We start from the raw sequence: 20,733 nt of genomic DNA on the forward strand, positions 1-20,733 counted from the left end.
AAAGGTATTGCACCATGCACATATACCATGCTTTCTTTATCCACTCATCTGGTGATGAACACCCAGGTTCCTTAATTCTGAGCTATTGTGAATAATGCTACAATGAGCATGGGAGTGCTGATGCCTCTTTTGTGTGCTGCTTTCAATTCTTTTGGATTGAAACCCAGAAGCGGGATTGCTGGATCATATAGTAATTAATTCTATTTTTAGTCTTCTGAGGAACTTCTATTCTGCTTTCCATAATAGTTATATTAATTTACATTCCCACCACCAACACACAAGTGTTCCCTTTTCTCCATGCCTTTGCCAATACTTTTTTTTGTCTTTTTGATAATAGCTATTCTAATAGGTGTGAGGTAATATCTCATTGTAGTTTTAATTTGCATTTTCCCAGTGATTAGTGATGTTGAGTATTTTTTCACATATCTGTTGGCCACTTGCACGGCTTCTTTAAGAAGTGTCTAGTTAGATTCTTTGCTCATTTTTTGATTAGGGTATTTGTTTTTCATTTTTTGATTTGGGTATTTGTTTTTTCCTACTATTGAATTGTTTCTTATATATTTTAGATAATAGCCCCTTATCAGATGTATACTTCACAAATATTTTCTCCCAAACTATGGGTTATTTCTTCACTCAATTGTTTTATGTGCAGAAGGTTTTTAGTTCTATGCAATCTCATTTGTTTATGTTGCCTGTGCTTTTGAAGTCATATCCAAGAAATCTTTGCCCAGAAACAACGTCATAGAGTACTTCCTCTATGTTTTCTTCTAGTAGTTCTATAATTTCAGGTCTAACATTTAAATGTGTAATATATTTTGAGTTGACTTTTGTATATGGTATTAAAAAAGGGTCCACTTTTATTTTTCTGTATGTAAATATCCATTTTGTCCAACACCATTTGTTGAAGAGATCATCCTTTCTCCATTATACACTTATGGCACCCTTGTTAAAAAATCAATTAACAATAATGCCTAGGTCTATTTTGGGGGTCTCTATGCTGTTCTGATGGTCAGTGTGTCTGGTTTTTGTCGATACTATTAAGTTCTTCACTGTCTTACAAATGTTACTGGAGGACTGTAAGCCTCTTAAGGGCAGAAGCCTAGGTCTGTCTTAGTTGCCTTTGTATCTCTAATTCCTGATGCTGTATTTGGTATAGTGTGAGGGCTCTATTCAAAATATTCAAAACATTATTGAATAAAAGAATTAAATAACAAAAAAAGAAAGAAAGAAATTAAGCCATTCATTTAAAATGTAAAGCAAAATGTTTCTTATAACAATTTATCCCTATAATTTACAAATAAGAGCTCACATAAGTAATCTCTTACTTGAAACTTTAAAACACAGTTTTTGTAATAAAATTTATATTATTTTCTTAGGGTGAGTGGGGTGGTGGGATTTAATTGGCCATGTGTCCTCTGATTTAACTATTAGTCACATTCAATCTCACCAGATATTGACAAGAACTCCTTAGTATTCCCAAGCCCAGGTACCGTATGTAATAACTGTTGAATGAATGAGAGTCTGGGTTAGACTCTACAGCAATTTCTGGATGATCATTTTATAAGCTCTTATTCTTACTTCAACCTATTTAAGTATATCCTTTCCTAAACAGAGGCTATTTTATGTCAATGTATTTAATGTATGCATTTCACATAACAGTGTGTCAAAAAAAAATTAGAAACAACATGTCTTGGAGAAAAAAAACCAAAAGCTTCAACATTGCTTCCCACTGAACATCTATTGATATAAAATAAGCTTCTACAAATCAAAAAGAGGCTATAACAATGAATACAGCTTACATAACACTTATGAGCCAGATGCTATACTAAATCTTTTAAGATATTAATTTATCTTCATAAGCACATGATGAAGCAAATATAATTAAAAGGATTAAAGAATCAGAGAAACAAATTATTTTCTCATAGGAGATATCCATAATTTCAAATTTAAATAATTTTTAAACTGCCGATTGAATCAAAATGCAAAGATTTCAGAAAAGTAAACTGAGGCACAGAAAACTTAGGTAATTTTCCCCAAATTCCGTAGGTGGAAGTGAGAGGGTGAGGTTTCAAATCCAAGCTTGCTAATTATTCAGCCCACTCACCTAACCTCTTAGGGATGTGCGTAAGCCAGAGTGGGGAATGTGAATGTGTAGCATCATTGGTCTAATAAGAATAACTTAAGGTATTTCTGACCTACAACTGGGAAAAGATGAGATCTTGATGTAAAAATTTGTTAACATTTTTGTTTTTTACAAGGAAATTTTCAAATACCATTTCAATTCGATTAAAAATAAACAGGAAGATACACTTTTGTACAATTTTATGAACAGAAATCTGTATCAAATATATATGTTTATAAGCATAAGAGACAATCCTGGGGACTTAATAATCAGATTTTTTCCTAAAACACTCTTCCAAATCAACATATAATTCCAGACATTCTAAGATAGCACAAATGTTTATAATTACATATTTACGAAGTCTTTATGATTATCATTATTAATTATTAATATCTTAAAACATCCAAAGGCTTTAGGATGCTCCTGTATAAGAATAGTGTAAATTACTTTTGCTCTTGATATGTGATTAACTCTCACTAAAACAGTGACATATCCTTTTGATAAAAGATCATCACTTTCTTTGTATACTATAGAAAGTGACAAGACAACAGAAAAGTGTCTGGAAATACTAAATAAGATGTCAATGGCATTAGTACTTTGGTTTCTCATTTCTATCTCTGTTTTTAGTTCGCTTAAAAACATGGAATTTCATCTCATTCTCTTATTTCTCAGATAACTGTGACGGCTGCCACAAATTTCCTATCATTTTTCTTGAATGTTAAGAATTGTTCTTTTCATTAAGAATTGTCCTATACAATCATTTTATGCCTGCTACCGCTCAAATCCATCTTTGCAGCAAATATACACTGATTTAGTCAATTCCTCTTCATGTCCTAGAAAATAAAAAGGTGACAGAGTGCCCTTGATTATTTGCAGGTCGTTGAAGTATAATTTTTTCCTAAAGCTCACAACACTAGTATCAGAAGACACTTTTCCTCTGTTATTTGTCTCTCTTATTATTTTCCATAAAAAAATCATTTTGAAGAACTTATATTACCTCACCTACTACATTTTATAACATAAAATAAAATGGAGAATATGATACAATCTTTAGCTTGGGAGAAAATGAGGCTGAGGACAATATTCAGTATAGCAAAGACAGTGGGAAATTAAAATTTCCTTTACCTACTAAAGGTGTTTGGCTAATTCTAACTCTGTCCTAAAATGCCTTTAAAGAATCTTGAGATTTCCAAGGCATCTGAACACAATACGTTGATTGGCTTTCTCAAAATAGCCAGCCCTTAGCACCCAGATCCAATGGATCCTGAATCCCCTAACTACCTGTTCACCATCTGGGCAGACGGGCACCTTACATTTCTAGGGAAAAAAAAAAGCTATTAAACTTCAGAAATAAAACCTGCTAAGAGAAGCTATAATTAAAGATGGAATAGGAATATTCTAATTAATCACCTAATACAATAAAGACTTATTCTCTTATTTCTCATCGTTTATGTCATCTGCCTCACAACCAACAGGCCAATTTTAATATTTCTTTTATAGTTCTGCAGTTCCCTTCTTCCATGAATAGGACTTCAGGGAATCACCTAGTACAGGAAGATACACAGGCATAGCTGAACTTATGCCTGTGTATCAGGGACTGGGTATAGGGATACCAGGATACTGCAGATGAGATGAACAACACACTCACTGGGGAAGTTAAAAAAATTTTAAAGAAGAAACAAAACACTACACACAAGAACAAGAAGACTTCAGCTGTTGACTCACCTAGACTTCTTTCGTCACTCCTTAGACCTCATTGTTCTATTTCCTTCCAAACACATTTCTGTCTATGCTTCAGACAACCTCATTTCCTTGTCATCTGTCTTCACTACCCTTCATACTTCATGGTAATTAGTACTATCTGTACTCACAGGTTATAGCTGAAAAAGCCAGCTTGTGAGTAAGAGTCCATATCTCAATCTTAGGAAACAAAAAAACTCAAACTTTTCCTATAAAATAGGGAAAGAATAAGATGACCCAAAATAATAAAAAAGAATAGCAGCTCCTGCCACAAATGAAGAGGCTGTCAAATCATTTCAAGAATGGAAGAAGGTCTGTGCCAACGGAGTAATAATGTTAAAACCATACTGATGACCAGGCTGTCTCCACTAAAGGAAAAATCAAGATGTTTCAAACTACTGGTCCATAAATCTTTACCTACTTTTTGGTAAACAATTTACTTTCAGCATGGAAATCAACCACTCACTTCTCCCTACAAGCAGTTATTCCTTTGGATGAGAACGTTCAGATTATTTTGTCATGTATGGATTGTCTAAATGAGAGACTATGCTAAGCTCTGGGGCTTTAAAATCTATGTAGCTCTTACCGTGAGGAATAGTAAAGGCAGGGAGGAGATGTAGTCGTCTGGCTTAATCTGCTAAATCTGGTCGGAAGGAGCTTCACCCTCCCTGGGTTGTCTTGTATTGCAGATCAAATCCTGCCCTCTGCTCTTTCCCTTCCCTTTACAGAGTAACATATAGCAGATCTTTCTTGACAATTCAACATAATGTCCAAAAACAACAGTATTGTCACCAGGGCCCCATATGCTTTGAAATGGAAAGTTATCGTAAAGCTTCCTTTGACTTCAAGTTTTAATTAGTGTATATTCTTTTATTTAATTTTAATATATTTTAAAGTATATGTGAATCTGCTAAGAGGTGATAAAGAAAAACAAAGTTATAGTAAAATAGTGAGAGAGTATTGGCTTTATTGGTGGATGTCTTCTGGAGAGAAAGACATTTGTACTTGTTAGCTACATGGCATAAAAGAAGTAAGTCACAGCGAAATCAATGATCGTTTTAGATGAAAAGTACTTTTTTGAAAGTTACCTTTGCCTTAACCACTTCTAACAATTTGGGCTGACTGAAAACTCTACAGAGGTCATGAGGCTCAGTCTCCTGCCTGACAATCAACCAAAATACACCTAAAATGCTTGTTCCTCCTTTGTTATTCTGAGTCATAGCAGCCTGGCACCGTAGGGCCAGTGGGCCCTTACTGGCTTTGTCAGATGCCTCTTTGAATAGTAGAAGAACCAGTTTCTGCAATAGATATTCACTAACATCTTGCATGCAGGTATTTTATAGGGTATTCAGGATTAAAATGACAGATCATCTTCTTCCCCAAGAGTACTTTTTCCTGAGATCACAAAACAGGAAATTAAAGTGCTCAATCAAAATCCCCAACAGAAAATATAAATTTCTCAAACATTTTAATGGCATTAATGTCTCCCAAGTGCCTAGATATATTTCTTTAAAATTAGTTAAGAGAAAATAACACTCTCTTTTATAAAGCCCAAGCACTTAAATGTCCTGCTCTAGGAAATGACCTCCCTGACCCAGAAAATAAATTAAGGGCTTAATTGGCCTTTTTTTTCCTGCCAAGTTCTTCCTTCTATCTATGGTGAATAAATTAACAGGAGCCAACCCCTCCATGGCAACTACTTGGAGAGGTATTAATCATTTCCAAAGTAAATTAATGTGTTTGTGGGTAGTCACAGTATTGGATGCTGTCAAACCTCTTTGATACCCCCCAAAATGGAATCATGGTTTTAGCCCCATGAGGTCTCCTCTTGATAGCTGTTTTTCATGCATTGATCTAGGTTATCTGTCACCCTTTCAGAAGAACACAGGGTTCAGCCACCTCCCCACAATTGCTGCTGTCCAAGAGGTGTGACAGCTTGAAGATCTCTAAAGAAAAGATACCAAGGGTTACACAGGGCATCTTTCAGTCCAAAGTGGTAATGGGAACAAGAACCTTCTCTACCTTTCAGGTCAGCTTTGGTCAACGCAACTTTGTTAGCAAAAGAACAGAAAAAGCGAAAACAATAACCAGAGGTTAGTAAGAGGTAGAATAAACCAGGATAACAATACAGAAATGAAAATGCAATCTGCATAACCAGCATCACTCAGACGGACAATTGAAATGCTCTACAGGTTCACCAGAGACAGCAAAGATGGGATTGGGGGGCAGGGCAGAGGGGGACAGGCAGACCAGGGGCAGAGCTGGCCTCCTCAGAGCCAAGTCAGCAGAGCAGGGCAGGGGTGCATCAGACTGGACACAGCACAAGCAACGGGCAACAAGAGGCTCCTCACATCCACACAGCCAACCCCAAGGCATATGGTCCAGAAATAAGGGGGAGTGCATGGTCAGACTGAAAGACACGTGTGTGCAATCAGATGGAGCTCACAGAAATAATTCTAAACATTAGGAGCTGAGCACTCTTGCAAATGCCATAGGAATATGGCACTAGAATTAGACATTTGGATCATGATGATTTGGCAACACTAAAAAGCCCAATTTGTTTAATTTAAGAAATATATCCAAACCCAAAGAGTTGTGGGCAAAAGGGTACTAGACTAATGTCATTTTTATTTGCTCATGTCAGTTTCAAAACAAAGCACGTGTGTTTCCCTCAGATGTTTATCATCTGCAATTGTGAAATCCCATTCTAGCTGATCATGCGTTGGCTTTTGCAGCAAAGCTGGCCTCAATATTGGAAGATATGTTTACCAGACAAATATTAAATCAGGTATGATTTTTTTCAACCCCTAGCTTAAATTGAGAGGTAGCAAGTTATAGCTAAATGTTGGCCAGAAATTGTACTTAGTATCTAAATTATATACTTTGCATCTATCAGACAGATAAAATACAAAACTAGTTTTAAGATTTTTTTCTTTTTTGCTAGTAATACTTGAGAACCAAAGAGTAGTAAATTAGTATGCTTTTAAATAATTTTGCCAGCACTTTGGGAGGCCAAGGCGGGCTAGATCACCTGAGGTCAAGAGTTCAAGACCAGCCTGGCCAACATGGTGAAACCCCATCTCTACTAAAAACACAAAAATTAGCCAGGTATGGTGGTGGGCACCTGTAATCTCAGCTACTCAGGAGGCTGAGGCAGGAGAATCGCTTGAAGCTGGGAGATAGAGGTTGCATGAGCCGAGATCACACCACTGCACTCCAGCCTGAGCAACAAGAGCAAAACTCCATCTCAAAAAGTAAGTAAATAAATAAAATTAAATAAGTTTTAGACTCTTCTGCCTTTTATTTTATCTGCTGTCATGGGTCTGAAATAAAAGGGAAGGTAATACATTTACTACCTGGGAATCTTAAAGTGTCATTGTCAATGACTTTGACAGAAACACATATTAAGTGTAGGTAGACATAAATATCTCTCTGTGTGTGTCTGTGTGTGTGTGTGTGTGTATCAGTATATTCTAGATTTGCTAGAATAAAACATATCTTGAAGAATTCTGGCCTTAGTTTTTAGTTATAAAACCTCATCCCCTACTTTTATACTATTCTATACAAAAGAAATGATACATTAAGAAATGTGTTCTGTTTTCTGTGGTCCTCATATCTACCTAATGCTCAAAGGCCTTCTTGAGGCTCTTAGGCTCTAGACAAGAGATTCAGCATAAAAGTGATGCCTTTTTGCAGTCTCTCCAAGGTTTTGTGCTCTCCCTTTACCTCCCCACCATCTTACACATAACCCTAAAATGCTCCTGGGATCTCCTGCAAGGGCTTATTCACAATGGTACAAACTTCCAATGACAGTAATTTAAGCCGGAACCCACTTTTGGCCATTTTTCCTGGCCACTTAGGCTAATTATCCAAGTCATTTGTGTATAATCAACAAGGACTTTCTTCCCTCAGCACTCACCCTCTACTTTACCCCACCCAGCGGGGGTGGGGTGGGGGTTTGACATAATGCTCAGCGGGTAACCATTGTAATTATCTCCATGGCAATAGAGTGCAGAGCTATTAGGCCCATGGGACTCACCACAGATTCAGATGGTAGAGCCATCAAGCCACAATATCCGGCTTTGAACAATCAACCACACTCAGAGGAAGGTCAGAACCCTCTGTAATGCATGTGATAAGTAATGCCAAACTGCACACAGAGCTGTAGGTAGGGAGAGGGACATCTTCCCCAATGCGTTATGTAATTTCTTTTTGCTGATGCTCTCACTGCTTCTCTTAAAACTCTCTTAAATGAAGTCATTCCCCATCTGTATTATACATTCTAGTACACTTTTATAAAGGTTAGTTTAGACCTCCTTTTAATCCAATATTATAGCTTTATGTCTTTACATCTTATTTTTCTTTTCTATATATCTTCGCTACCAATACAGTAGCCATTGACGTGTGTACTAAGTACTTTAAATGCATGTAGCCTCAGTTGAGGTGTGCTGCAATATAAAAGATACACTCAAGTTTAGAGTCTTAATGTGAGAAAAGTGTAAAATATTGATAATTTTATCTCGATTACATTCTGAAATGATATTTTAGATCTATGTAGTTAAGTTGAATAAAATACAAAATTAAAAGAAGTTTGGCCTGTTACTTTATACCTTTTTAAAAGGTAGCTACTAGAAAATTTATAATTACATGTGTTACAACATGTATCTATTGGGTGACATTACTATAGAGTTAAATGGATGATATGTGTTAACTTTTAAATATGAGGAACTGATAGCATGATTAAAAATTATGTAACATTTGACCAGTATCTTATGCTTTTTCATATGTGTTCTTATATTGTGATTTAACTTCATGTTATTAATTATTCCAAGATAACTGGAATTACTACCATTCCACAATCTTCTAACCTAATGTATTCAATTTAATTCCAAATGCTACACCTATCCCAGGGTTGCCTTTTAATACATGAAAGAACTAAAAGCAAGCCAAGGAGGCAAAAATCCCTGATTAAATGAAATTGTTCATTTCTAGGAGCAAAGTGGCTATTTTAGGGGCTTAGTGATTCCCAACCTCCTGTTCCTTCATACATAAACACACATACACACACACACACACACACACACACACACACACACACACACCGCACATACTACACATACCATATGTGGCCAAGAAAATTTAAGAAATATTTCTGGATAAAGGAAAAAAGGAGTGGGTTATAGGAATGAACATTCCTATTACTAGTGCAAAATATAAAACTAACTCTTAGGCAAAGGGGGACAATTTCCATAACTCCCACTCAGCCTGATAAGCTGATGGGAAGATTTTATAATAGTGTGCTTTACAATGGTGAGTGAACCCAAATGGAAGCAGTTTAAGAGCAGAAGCAATACATGAAGTTGAACACAGAAGATGAATGAATAGATTTGATGTGGTAAATTAACAACTAATACAAGAAAACACAGTATATTGCACAAACAAAGAACCATAAGGCTCAACCAAAAGGCTCAACAACAACAACAAAAAAAAAACAAAAGAAAGAAAAAAGAAAATAATTACATAGATCCTTGGTCAGGCGAATTTGCTTTTCAAGTTATGTAAGAGTCACCTTTTCAGCCAACCCAAGGCTACTAGGGAAGGCTGAATGTGTTCGCTGCTGCCATCTGCTGGTTAAAACTAGATTATTTACATTGCAAAGAATTGTTAGATTGAGGAAGACCTGTAAACTTCATTTAATATCTCAAGAGACAGTGGATCATCTACAGGAACAGGCTGAGCATGGTTTGTTGTGCTGCATGGGTAGGCATGCAGTATTATTAGATGTCTGACATAAAATAATATTTGTAAACAATCATCCTACCATTTATTGAGTACTTACTGCTTATCAAGCATTTTACGGCATTTCTGATTTCCTTACATCCAAGGTAAGTTTTATTGCCCTGTTATACAGGTAAGGAATATATAGCTTAGAGAGGTAATATCACTTTCCAAATGTCACATAGCTAACAAGAGCTACTACCTGGAGCTGAATCCAGATCTTTCTGGATTCAGAAATCCACAATGTTCCATTATACCCACAATGTTCCATTATACCACACTAAAGAACTGCCTAACAATGCCTGTTATCTAGTAAGTACTTAATAAATGCTACCTCCCTTCCGTCATCATGGCATTTGGACATCGTTTTCCTATCACCTGGTAGATTTTCATCAAATAATGCAGTCACTATCAGCCAAAATAAGAAACATTTTGTTAACAGTGATATCTACATAAAATCTCTGGTTTTCCCCTCATCATGTATTAAAGTGTAAATAAAAGTCTCTAGTGCTCTTTCTGCCATTCTGGAAGCCAAGGTACACATTGGAAGAAGCCTGATGTCAATGCCAGGGAAGTTGTTTTTTTCTTTTTTTTTTTTTTCAATTGGCAAGTATGTGATACTCAGAAAACATCTGCCAACATGCATTCCTGGAGCCTGTGGCACACGTCTTGACATACTAAACCAGTGACAAGAGGACACCAATAGTGATGCAATGTCATGTGGAAAATGAGAATGAGACAGGACTGGTCAACTGAGGAAGGAGGCACTGGCAGAGGCAGCAAAGAGGCTTGGTTCTTGCAACAAGGCTATAGCTTATTGAGAGGAAAAATAGGTTGTACCTTCACAGCCACGCTCTATCTGCCCACTCCGATGAAGAGCGTCATTGATGAGGTCTGGCAGGCGTCCATTCAAGTCCACTGATGCCAGACAGCCCTGAAAGCCATCTCGAGAGGCCACGAGCTTTGGGAGATTGCTGTACATGCCTTGGGCCAGACCAGCCATGTAGAGATCACCTGGAAAGGAAAGTAAGAAGCCAAGGAGAATAAGTAAAGGATGTGGTGACCATGTCAACTAGAGCTGATACCCTTACAGATAATTCATCAGATAAGGGATAAAATAGCTGAGGTTGGTGGGGGGGACAACATAGATAAGTACCAGAGTTTCTACACTGCAAAAAAATGAGACCAACATTTCTTATGTGCCATTCATTTTATATACATCACCATCAAAATTTAATCATTATAGATGGAGTAAAGATTAACAATATTGTCAACAAAGCAAGCATTTACTGAGTGCTTTTTATGTGCTTGTTACCAATAATATGCTGAGGGTTTTACAGACATTCCATCAAAGCTTCTAACAACCCATACAGAAACTAACAATTATTACCCTCCGTTTGCAAAGAAAAGTAAATGTAAGCTGAACAAGGCTAAGACATTTTACCAATGACACCAGACATTAAATGATTCACTTGAAATTCCAAGGCCTACATTCCTTCCTCTGTATCACGGCCCCTCCCACATTTTGACATTTATCATGTCATCACTCAGCCCCCACATCACGACATTCCCGAAGTTATCAGAGAAAATGAACCACTCTTTGATGGGTTGTCTAAGTAAAAACAGAACAAATTACATTACAGGATAACTCAACGTTGTTAAAACATGATGTATCAAAAAAGCATGGCACTCCGAACCTGTGGTTTGCCTCTGGAAACAGTCTATCTATTGTAAGAAAAGCTCTATTAAAAAATTAACTTCTTTGCAAGGTTTACCTTTCAAATCCAGGTTTTTGGCACCATTGATAACCTGAGTGACCACTCTGGTGTCCACTTTCAGGCTGTGAGTGTTACTATTGTCCCTAGTGATGACAACGTTGTGCCACTGGTTGTCGTTCAGGGGACGATCACTGTTGCCTTTGATCACATTGGGACCATTTCCGAGGTCAAAAACATAGTGTATGTACCTAGGAGAAAAAAGAAAAAAGAAAAAAAAAACACTCAATAGTTGGAAATTCCCTGAAGTGGTTTAATGGCTGTGTGTCTGTAATTGACATAGGGAGCTTCAAATCCCTCATGCTAGACTGGCATAATGCAGAAATAATTTAAATCTGGATATAAGGTTACAAGAATAGTCAGATTTTATTCCATCAGGCTTCACTTTAATTCCATACTCATCAAGTCCATAACACTACCTAGCGATACTCTCCAGAATCAAAGTAGCACAGGTTGTACACTGTAAAACTCTAGGGGTAACTTTTAAATTCAGAGTCAGCCATGAATCTGTTTGGGTTTTAGTTTTCCGTTTTGACTATTTTCCAATACATGATAGTAAAATGTCTTGAAGAAAGGGTAGCTCCTAAAAACTTGCATATGTGGGCTAACAGTAGGATTAAAAATATCTATGTTTTGTTTTTTGGTATAAATTGGGTGGTTGTAGTTAGTAATACTCAAGAATTAGATGCAACACAAACCACTTTCTTTTGCAAAAATAAGCTTTTCTTCTACAGTTTTAAAGGGCTACATTTCATAGTAAAAAGCCTGCTATTGTTGAGTTAATGGAAGACCTTTAAATTACATCATGAGCCTCTCTCCTTTTCATAATTTTATGGATCTATTTAATCAAGGAGGACACTAGAATGTGTCAGGGATGGAGGGTAGGGAGTAGAATAGACCATGTATTTTTATGTCCATATTTTATGTAGGGCTTCAGCACACTGAAGACATCCAACGTAAGTCGTGATCCCTTCTACTTACCCCTTGACGAGCTCGACGGCGATGAAGTCATTGCCATCACCGCTATTGAAGAGAATGAAGCCATCTGGTGAGGTGGTCTTGAACTGGAAGAAGAGATGCATGGAGGTGTAAGCCTGGAGGGTGGCAAGGCTCAGGTAGCTGCTCTTGGTCTTGAAGGTGACAGGGTCAGCGATGATGTTCCTCAGTCCAAAACGAGCCTTCAGCTCACAATAATCAATGTCACCATTTTTGCACAAGTCAATGTAGAGAAGGCCGTTAAACATGAGGCTCTGCAGATGGCCAATGAAGCTGGAGGGGACGACGGAGATGTAACGTTTTTCAGTCATGATTCCCGTTTCAATGTTGTGGAACTCCAGACGGGTATGGTCTCCCACCATTGTACCTGTGAACATTGCAAATGAGGTACAAACAGGAAAGGTTACCATTATATATCACAGCACCCCTAAGTATATTTTTGGGGTGTAACTTGTTTCCACACAGAATATTCAGTTTTCCTGCGTGAGTTCCAGACAACCAAATATTTAATATGGTAGACACCTTACTTGACCTCAGCCAGGGCACTGAGGACTAGCCTTGCCCAAATTATATGTCCTGAATCCCATGCTCTCATGCAGCTGCTCAGCATGGCTCATCATATAAGAGGAAATGTGAGGTCATGAGTAACTCAGGCTAAAAGATAAAGCCATTGGTATTCTCCACTCAGGAGAATAACTGGACAGTAATACACAGTATAAGAAGAAACATCTTTGTTGCTCTTGCCCTTGTAAAGACACAACAAACATATCCTGGGCGTTCACTACCAAATATTTCTTCTCACAATAATTCACCACCTAGTACTTGTGGGAAGGGCTCTATTACAGAGGATCAGTTGACTTTACCTGTCTAGGGACTGTTACTTTATTTTATAATAACATGTAATTTTTTTTTTAGGAAGCTACCCACCTCTCTTGACCTTGCAACCACCTGGACTGGATAAAGTTGGCTCTAATCAAGCTGCTTAGTCTGGACCACTCAATGTATTTTATCCCCCTAACTGTCACAGACTTTGGACTACAAACTAAAAAAGTGGTTATTAAATGTCAGTGTTTATCAGAACCACCTGGAAGGGTTAGGCCCTCACAGTTTGGAATTCAAAAGTCTGGGATGAGGCCTGAGAATATGCATTTCTAACAAGTTCCAAAGTGATTCTCTTGTGGCTGATTTAGGGACCACTTTTAGAACTTGCAACAGCCCAAGCCAGCCCAGCCACACTCAGCTCCAGGGCCCTTGCTGGTACACTTAGGAAAGAGGCATTCTTTGCAAGCAAGGACTGCTGGAGGGGTAAGAAGAAAGCTTGGAGTTCCTGGAGGCTGTAAGGTAATCAGAGGGATCAGAGGACTGGCAACCCAGAGACAATTACAACATGAAGAGATTCAGCACAAATAACATTTGTTCTGTCTTTTGAGGCTCTGTATCCAGCCAGGCGCCTCTGGGCTTTTTCAAACTGTGTGGCAATAGACTCCCTTTCATGCTTTAAGCAGCTGAGTTGGATTTCTGACATTTACAATGGAAATATCTTTAGCTGATACAAACAAACTATTTACAAATTTCATTACCGATTTTCCCTAGAAGTGGTGAGTGACCAGGGCAGAGGGGATAAGGAGGGCTTGAAATAATTAAAACAGACTGGAAATTTTCACAGCAAAATAAAGAAAAACATCATTAATGTAGCCAGAGTAGAAATTGGCTTCCTCAACACTGATATAAAAAAAATCATGTTAAACAGAACAAACCATGTTCTACTGCCAAGCGTTAGAAGGAAGGGAGGGGGAATTCTTCCTTTCCTTTCTCATTGTTTCCTTCTACATGGAAGACACTCTACTAGCGAGACACTGATAGCATCTCTTTATTTCCTCTTTAGCAACTTTCCTGAAGAAGTGACATAATCAGCAATATTAAGATAATCTACAAAGAGAGGCTGTGTGTGCTTAGCTCAGCCCCTGACACCTGTTCCTCTTTGCTGGATCAAGCCACCTTCAGAAATGTCCATCTACTGCATGTATTCACAGAATGGGTGTTACAGGAGCAAGCCTTACTTCCACGAAGGATGCCTGCCCCAGTTCTGAACTACTATTCAAGTGGACAATTCTAATTCTGAAGTTCAGTAGGTAAAAGCAATATTAAATATGTTTTATTGCTAATAAAAAAGATATTTGCCTTCCATCTGCATTGCAATGTTTTCTCTATTGGCTCAGAATCCCAGTGACAAAAAAAGGGAGGATTGCATTTTCTTCGGTCTCTTAAACTTCAATATCTAGGAGACTAAACCAGATCGTACCCTTAAGTGCTCAATATTGATTTTATCTCTTTGGGAACAAACTCAGACCTAATTGAAAGAATGGGCTGGGGACAGTGCCTCATGCCTGTAATCCCAGCATTTTTGGGTCGAGACAGAAAGATTGTTTGAGGCTATGTGTTTAAGACCAGCCAGGGTAACATAGCAAGACCCAGGCTCTACAAAAATTTTTAAAATATTAGCCAAACATGAAGATGTATACCTATAGTGCTAGCTACCTAGCTACTCAGGAGGCTAAGGTGGGCAGAACACTGGAGCCCAGGAGTTTAAGGCTGTACTCCATCCTAGGTAACAGAGTGAGATGCTGTCTCTAAATTTATAAAAATTTCTCATATTGCCTATAAGCACAAAAATCAGACTTACATGTTATGAGCTTCTGTGTGATGTTTTGACAACTAGTGACAAATCACTCTCTTAATATAAGAAAAAATATGTTGGTTAACTTAAATATAAAAATCAAAATGCAACATAAATCTGCTAACAAATAACTAGGAAAAAAAATTACTTCGTGTTAAAAATCATACTGGTTGTCAAAATAAAAAGCAACATAAAAATTCAGCCCCCCAAATTTGCATGCTCTAAAATAATGAAGTGACCAAAAGAAGCATCCAATGTCAAATTTGATAAAGATACTCCTACCAGGAAGGGGAGCTGGGCTGGAAAATGATGGGGAGGGGGAGTCATAGTCAATCTCCATGGAAACAGAGAAACTGAACTGTGAGGCTGCTGCTAGTCATGCTAATTCTTATTTTACAAAGAAAACAATCTAAGATGAGAGCTAAGAGGTGAGAATGGGGAATCTCTGGTGAAGATTGGGGTTCCAAAAGAAATCTGAAGAGACAATTTTAAAGTCAAGTGGGAGCTTTCAGAGAAGTTCTGGATGAAGTGACCTCCAGGATTGAGGGGTTAGGAAATTCTGCTCATTAGAAACTCAATTTTCTACAGCAAAAAAAATAAAGTATTGATTGAGATAGCAGAGAGACTGAGCATGGATATGGATAAGTACAAGAAGCGAAGTTAATGATGGAATTTAAGAGCTTAGCCCAGGAACACAAACTGAGAATTCAAGTTGACTCACATAGAAGCCTCAACTAAAAGTTGGTGATGGGAAGGGAAGAAGGCCATGTGGGATCCAATCAGAAAAGGAATTGGCTTGGGGAGCTGAGGCAGGGGGATCACGAGGTCAGGGGATCAAGATCATACTAACATGGTGAAACCCCATCTCTACTAAAAATACAAAATATTAGCCAGGCATGGTGGCACGTGCCTGTAGTCCCAGCTACCCAGGAGGCTGAGGCAGGAGAAATGCTTGAACTCGGGAGACGGAGGTTGCAGTGAGCGGAGATCACGCCACTGCACTCCAGCCTGGGCAGCAGAGTGAGACTCCATCTCAACAAACAAAAAAGAAAAGAAAAGGAACTGGCTTCCCTGTGAGCTAAAAAACTTACTCCTTTGTGGATGGAGACCTAAAAAAAAAAAAAAAAAAAAAAGAATATTATTGCACCTGGGGAAAGCATGAAAGATTGGTGAAAGTTTGAAACTTGTGCCAAACTAACCAAATAATTGTTTTTGATCTGTGTGTCATTTGTTCAATAGTAGGGACGGAAACATTTCACTCATCTCCTCTGAGCGCTGTCTGCAAACGGAACCTCTTTTCCATGTAAGAGGCAAATATATTCATACCTCACAGAAGTTTCTTTCAAACTTCAGAGGAAAGAGAAGCAACTGGGGAGAAAGATAACAAGGCAAAACCAAGACTACTGAAAATTCCATATAAGGCAGGCACTGTCTTAAATACTGCATAATCATTATGAAATGTCGTTATCACAATAAAATTGTAGCTCGGTATCTTTCTCTTGCTTTAGGACATTTAGCTTGCAGAGGTTAAGCAGTTTGATCAAGATTCATACAGGTGATAAATGGTAGGCCCCTACATTGAACTCAGGTGTGCTAATTCCAAGGCCCATATCTTTACTAGTACAATAAACTGTCTTTGGAAAAAAGGTTTGACTTATTCCTCACATCATTGCCCAAGAAAAGCAGTAGGTAGAATTTAACCGGTAAAATTTCCATGCAGAAGCTGTTGAAAGGAGTTTGCACTTCTTCCCTATGGCCCAGTATCAGAATGTCATTCCATCTAATTCGTGGGTAATACATTCAGCACTTTCCCTAAAGCAGCTCTGTTGCCTTGCCTCCTCCTCACACATTCACTTCTATATTTCACTGATGGCCAACAAGCAGTCTACACACCAGCTCTCAGAGTGATGAAGGACATGTACTCATGGAAAATTCTGGCCAGGTTCAAGCTGTAACTTCCTATTCCTATGCAGCAATAGTATCTAGTGGATGAGCAGGGAGAGTCCAGGGCTGTACTGCCTGACTTTGCATTCTGCCTCCAAGATTTCTTCACTGGGTTACCTTGAAGGAGTTATTGGATTTTTCTATGCCTCAGATTCCCATCTGTAAAACAGGTATGATGTTAGCAGGGTTAACTGTAACAACACATGTAAAGTACTTAATAGAGTCCCCATGGCTTCAGCTGTGCGCCATTACTAATTACGATGCATTCATTCCCCTCCTTTCCTCTGAAATGACTGAATCATGTTGTGCACATTTCACTTATGGTTTTTCTCTTCTTTGTGTGTGAGAATGTGGGCTTTTTTTTTTTTTCCTGAGACAGAGTCTCGCTTTGTCACTCAGGCTGGAGTGCAGTAGTGTGATCTCAGCTCACTGCAACCTCCTCCTCCCAGGTTCAAGTGATTCTCTTGCCTCAGACTCCCAAGTAGCTGAGACTACAGGCACGCACCACCACACCCGGCTAATTTTTGTATTTCTTTTAGTAGAGACGGGGTTTCACCGTGTTAGCCAGGATGGTCTCGATCTCCTGACCTTGTGATCCGCGAGAATGTGAGCTCTGTTTTAAGTAGAGGTCACCTCTTGTGTCTTCTATATGTCCCACAGTGGCTACCAGAGGAGTCTGAGCATAGCCAACATTCCTCATTTTGGGGGGAGGGCCTTGTATTTGAGACATTTGCTTTGGGGTCAAGGCTTGGGTCCTCATCATTTCTACATATAAGGTTCCTGGCCAAAACTAAGAGCTCAGCAAAAAGAATAATAATGGGAAAAGCTGAAAGGAAGTAAACGGACCTTTCATGACTCTTAGACTTGGGGAGAGAAGCTAAGAAAATGAAGACTTATAGAGGACCAGTAAAGAATCTTCATGTTTTACCCATAATTCCCTAGCTCTACCGGTCCCACATCCATTTCTCCATAATATCAGCATTTTTTTAAAAGTGTGTGTGTGGTATAAAATGCTTTATTAAAACGTTTCTAGAACGAAAACAAAATAGCAAATACTTATCGATGATTTACAATGTACATTAGCTTATTAAAGTCTCCTAATAAGCCTTGCAATAGAGAACTCCATTTCATTTTGTTTGACCTAACATTCCCCAATCCTATTTTATCAAGTTTTTTAAATTACTATGAGAAATAAATTTTAATTTTGCAAAATGACTTTTTATAGCTTGGTGCTATATATACTATGTAGATAAGGACAAGAAAAGTCAGCATGAACCAGGATAGTCACATTTTTGTACTAGCAAGGTTGAATTTATGTACTAGCAAGAAGTTCTAGGTAGAGGAAGCAGTTCATGTAGCATTAGGCCCCAGTTCTGAAGAGTATAACTCAAGTTATACTTGGTATAGTAATATATTTTTAATAATAGAAACATAGCTCAATCAATTCTTATTGATTGTCAACCGAAATTAATGTTTTTCAAATAAATAATACAGTCACATTACAATAAATGATAAACAACATTGTGGAATATTTCTAACGTTGCTTTTGATTTCTTGTGAGTCGGACCTATTCTCTGCATCATTTCTATAAACTAGCTGAAAATTGGACACACTGGGGGACTTTTAAGAACATCAAAGGGATTACTAAATAAGAGACACTACTTAATAACTTGAGGACTGTGGGTATTTTAGTTTCATTGCCTAATTTTATGATTTCTATGAACTACAATTAAAATTTCCCAACCCCTTATCACTGTAAAAAGCAATCCAGGACTGTAGCTCATAAGCAAAACAGCTCTTATCCTCTCCCAAATTTCTTTATACTTCTGGCTGCTTTCTTCCATCAGTAGTGAAGTTCGGGGGAGTTGGGGGCACGTCTGAAAATGAAAGAGCTTCAGTAATTTCAAAAACTCAAATTACTGGGTACAGGCATTTCGTGACTTAGTCTTGCTTTTTAATTATCAGCGGTAAAAGAAAGTGCAATTTACAAATACCTTTATTCCAAAATTTTCATAGAGGAATAATGACTGAGAGAGGGAATACACATTATAGTACCCTCAACCCTGTAATTCTTTATGACTAAACTTTTGGAGTATTTATTTTCCAGGGAAAATGAAAGGAACTCACTGAGGAGAGTCGGGGTGATGTCGCCATCTAGTGGCTGCTTTTCAGAAGATGCTGTGGATCCCACCACCCTTCAGAGACAAGCTCGGAGGAGTAAGCAAGAGATGCGTGACTTATCACCAGGGCCTTTGCAGCCTCCGGATGCACCAACAGTTCATACAGTTCTTGAATAGTGAATTCGCATTGGCTGTGGGCTCTACATAGTGCAAGCATTTGTACATCTCTTTTAAAATGTTCATTTCAAAAAAAAAAAAATGTTCATTTCAGAACGCGAATTTACTCTTCGGGCATGTAGACCAGTAACTTCACTTCCCATTTCTTTTCTTTTTTTTTTTTTAATTTCTTTTTTCTTTTTTTTTTTTTTTTTTTTTTAAAGACGGGGTTTCGCCATATTGGTCAGGCTGGTCTTGAACTCCCGACCTCAGGTGATCCACCCGCCTTGGCCTCCAAAGTGCTTGGATTACAGGCGTGAGCCACCGCGTCTAAGTTATGTCTGTGTGTAATCCAAGTGTTTTGGATAAGTGTTGTGGTGGTTCTGCTTGTCTTTGTTTTTGTGAGGGAGAGGTTGGGTGTTATCGTCTACCTCCTGTAAGTTTCTTAGGGACGTTAATAAGCTAATGCATTCCCTACTTCACTCCAATCCAGTCCATTAGATTTTTTCCATACTGTAAGATAAATTATTTTCTTGTGATGGATTTTGAAGTACACCAAGCAGAATGATCTTGTGGAATTACACTGGCATGGGTCTGTAGCTTACACAACTACCTCAGAGTTTCACGCTCTCTTTCTGTAAAATGACATTAAGAACACTTACTTTTAAAGGGTATAGTGAATGATAGAAGATTAAAGGAGCTGATATGCTTAACACAACTAACAGTTTCTAATGCCTACTGGGCACTAAATATGTGCCTAGATGCTCTTCTTTAATCCACAGGCTGTCCTTCCCTACACACACACACACACACACACACACACACACACACCCCTGCATATGCACATATATATCTTACTGTATTTCCTGATTCCATAAGTATACAAATTCAGGCTCACAAATATAAAATTAAATTATAAGACCCCAAATTCCACAACATTCATGCTGGAAAAGGCCATAGAAATAATAGAATCTCAATTATTAAAATGAAGAAATTAAGAAAAAGAGGTTTAGTATATCCATCCCAAAGGCATAAAGCATTTTAGGGGCAGTGGTTGTGTTAGACCCCAGGGCTCCTGACTGTCTTATTCACAGAAGAAATGGCAGAGATAACTTAGACCACGGACTGCATTTGACAAGCCCCAGGAATGTTAACTTTCCTAACATCCTACAAGTTAACATCAGGGCCCAGATCTGATGCCAACAGTGTTACATGTAATACCCCCCGCTGCCTCAAGTCTTCTTTTCCCATATGGAGAAGAATTCTGCTTCATAGATGTATTCTGCTCTAGAACATCAGAAAGGGCAGACTTATAAGCGACAGCATATAAAATGATACTTGATGACACCCTCTCTCTTGTACCTCAGCCTTCATCAATTACATCCACCATCAAATTCAGGCTGAAGATGTACCTTTACAAACCAC

At 38.1% G+C, this 20,733-nt stretch overlaps 1 protein-coding gene across 16 annotated transcripts in view; it reads right to left on the reverse strand.

Annotated features, from left to right (window-relative positions):
• LOC108304386 (neurexin-3) overlaps positions 1 to 20,733 on the reverse strand; it is an 827,297-nt gene that overhangs the window by 4,113 nt on the left and 802,451 nt on the right. For 11 of the 16 annotated variants that reach the window (XM_037738483.1, XM_017528522.2, XM_017528523.2 and 8 more), the window contains 4 exons: positions 12,397 to 12,778; positions 11,416 to 11,606; positions 10,481 to 10,654; positions 5,885 to 5,911 (listed from right to left, as the gene is read on the reverse strand). In XM_037738483.1, coding sequence (XP_037594411.1) covers positions 5,885 to 5,911; positions 10,481 to 10,654; positions 11,416 to 11,606; positions 12,397 to 12,778 — 774 coding nt within the window. The remainder of the gene's footprint in view (positions 1 to 5,884; positions 5,912 to 10,480; positions 10,655 to 11,415; positions 11,607 to 12,396; positions 12,779 to 20,733) is intronic. The other 5 variants (XM_037738482.1, XM_037738485.1, XM_017528526.2 and 2 more) reach the window with 1 other exon arrangement.

Source organism: Cebus imitator, unplaced genomic scaffold (genome assembly GCF_001604975.1).
Source record: "Cebus imitator isolate Cc_AM_T3 unplaced genomic scaffold, Cebus_imitator-1.0 Scaffold54, whole genome shotgun sequence".
Lineage (NCBI taxonomy): Eukaryota > Metazoa > Chordata > Mammalia > Primates > Cebidae > Cebus > Cebus imitator.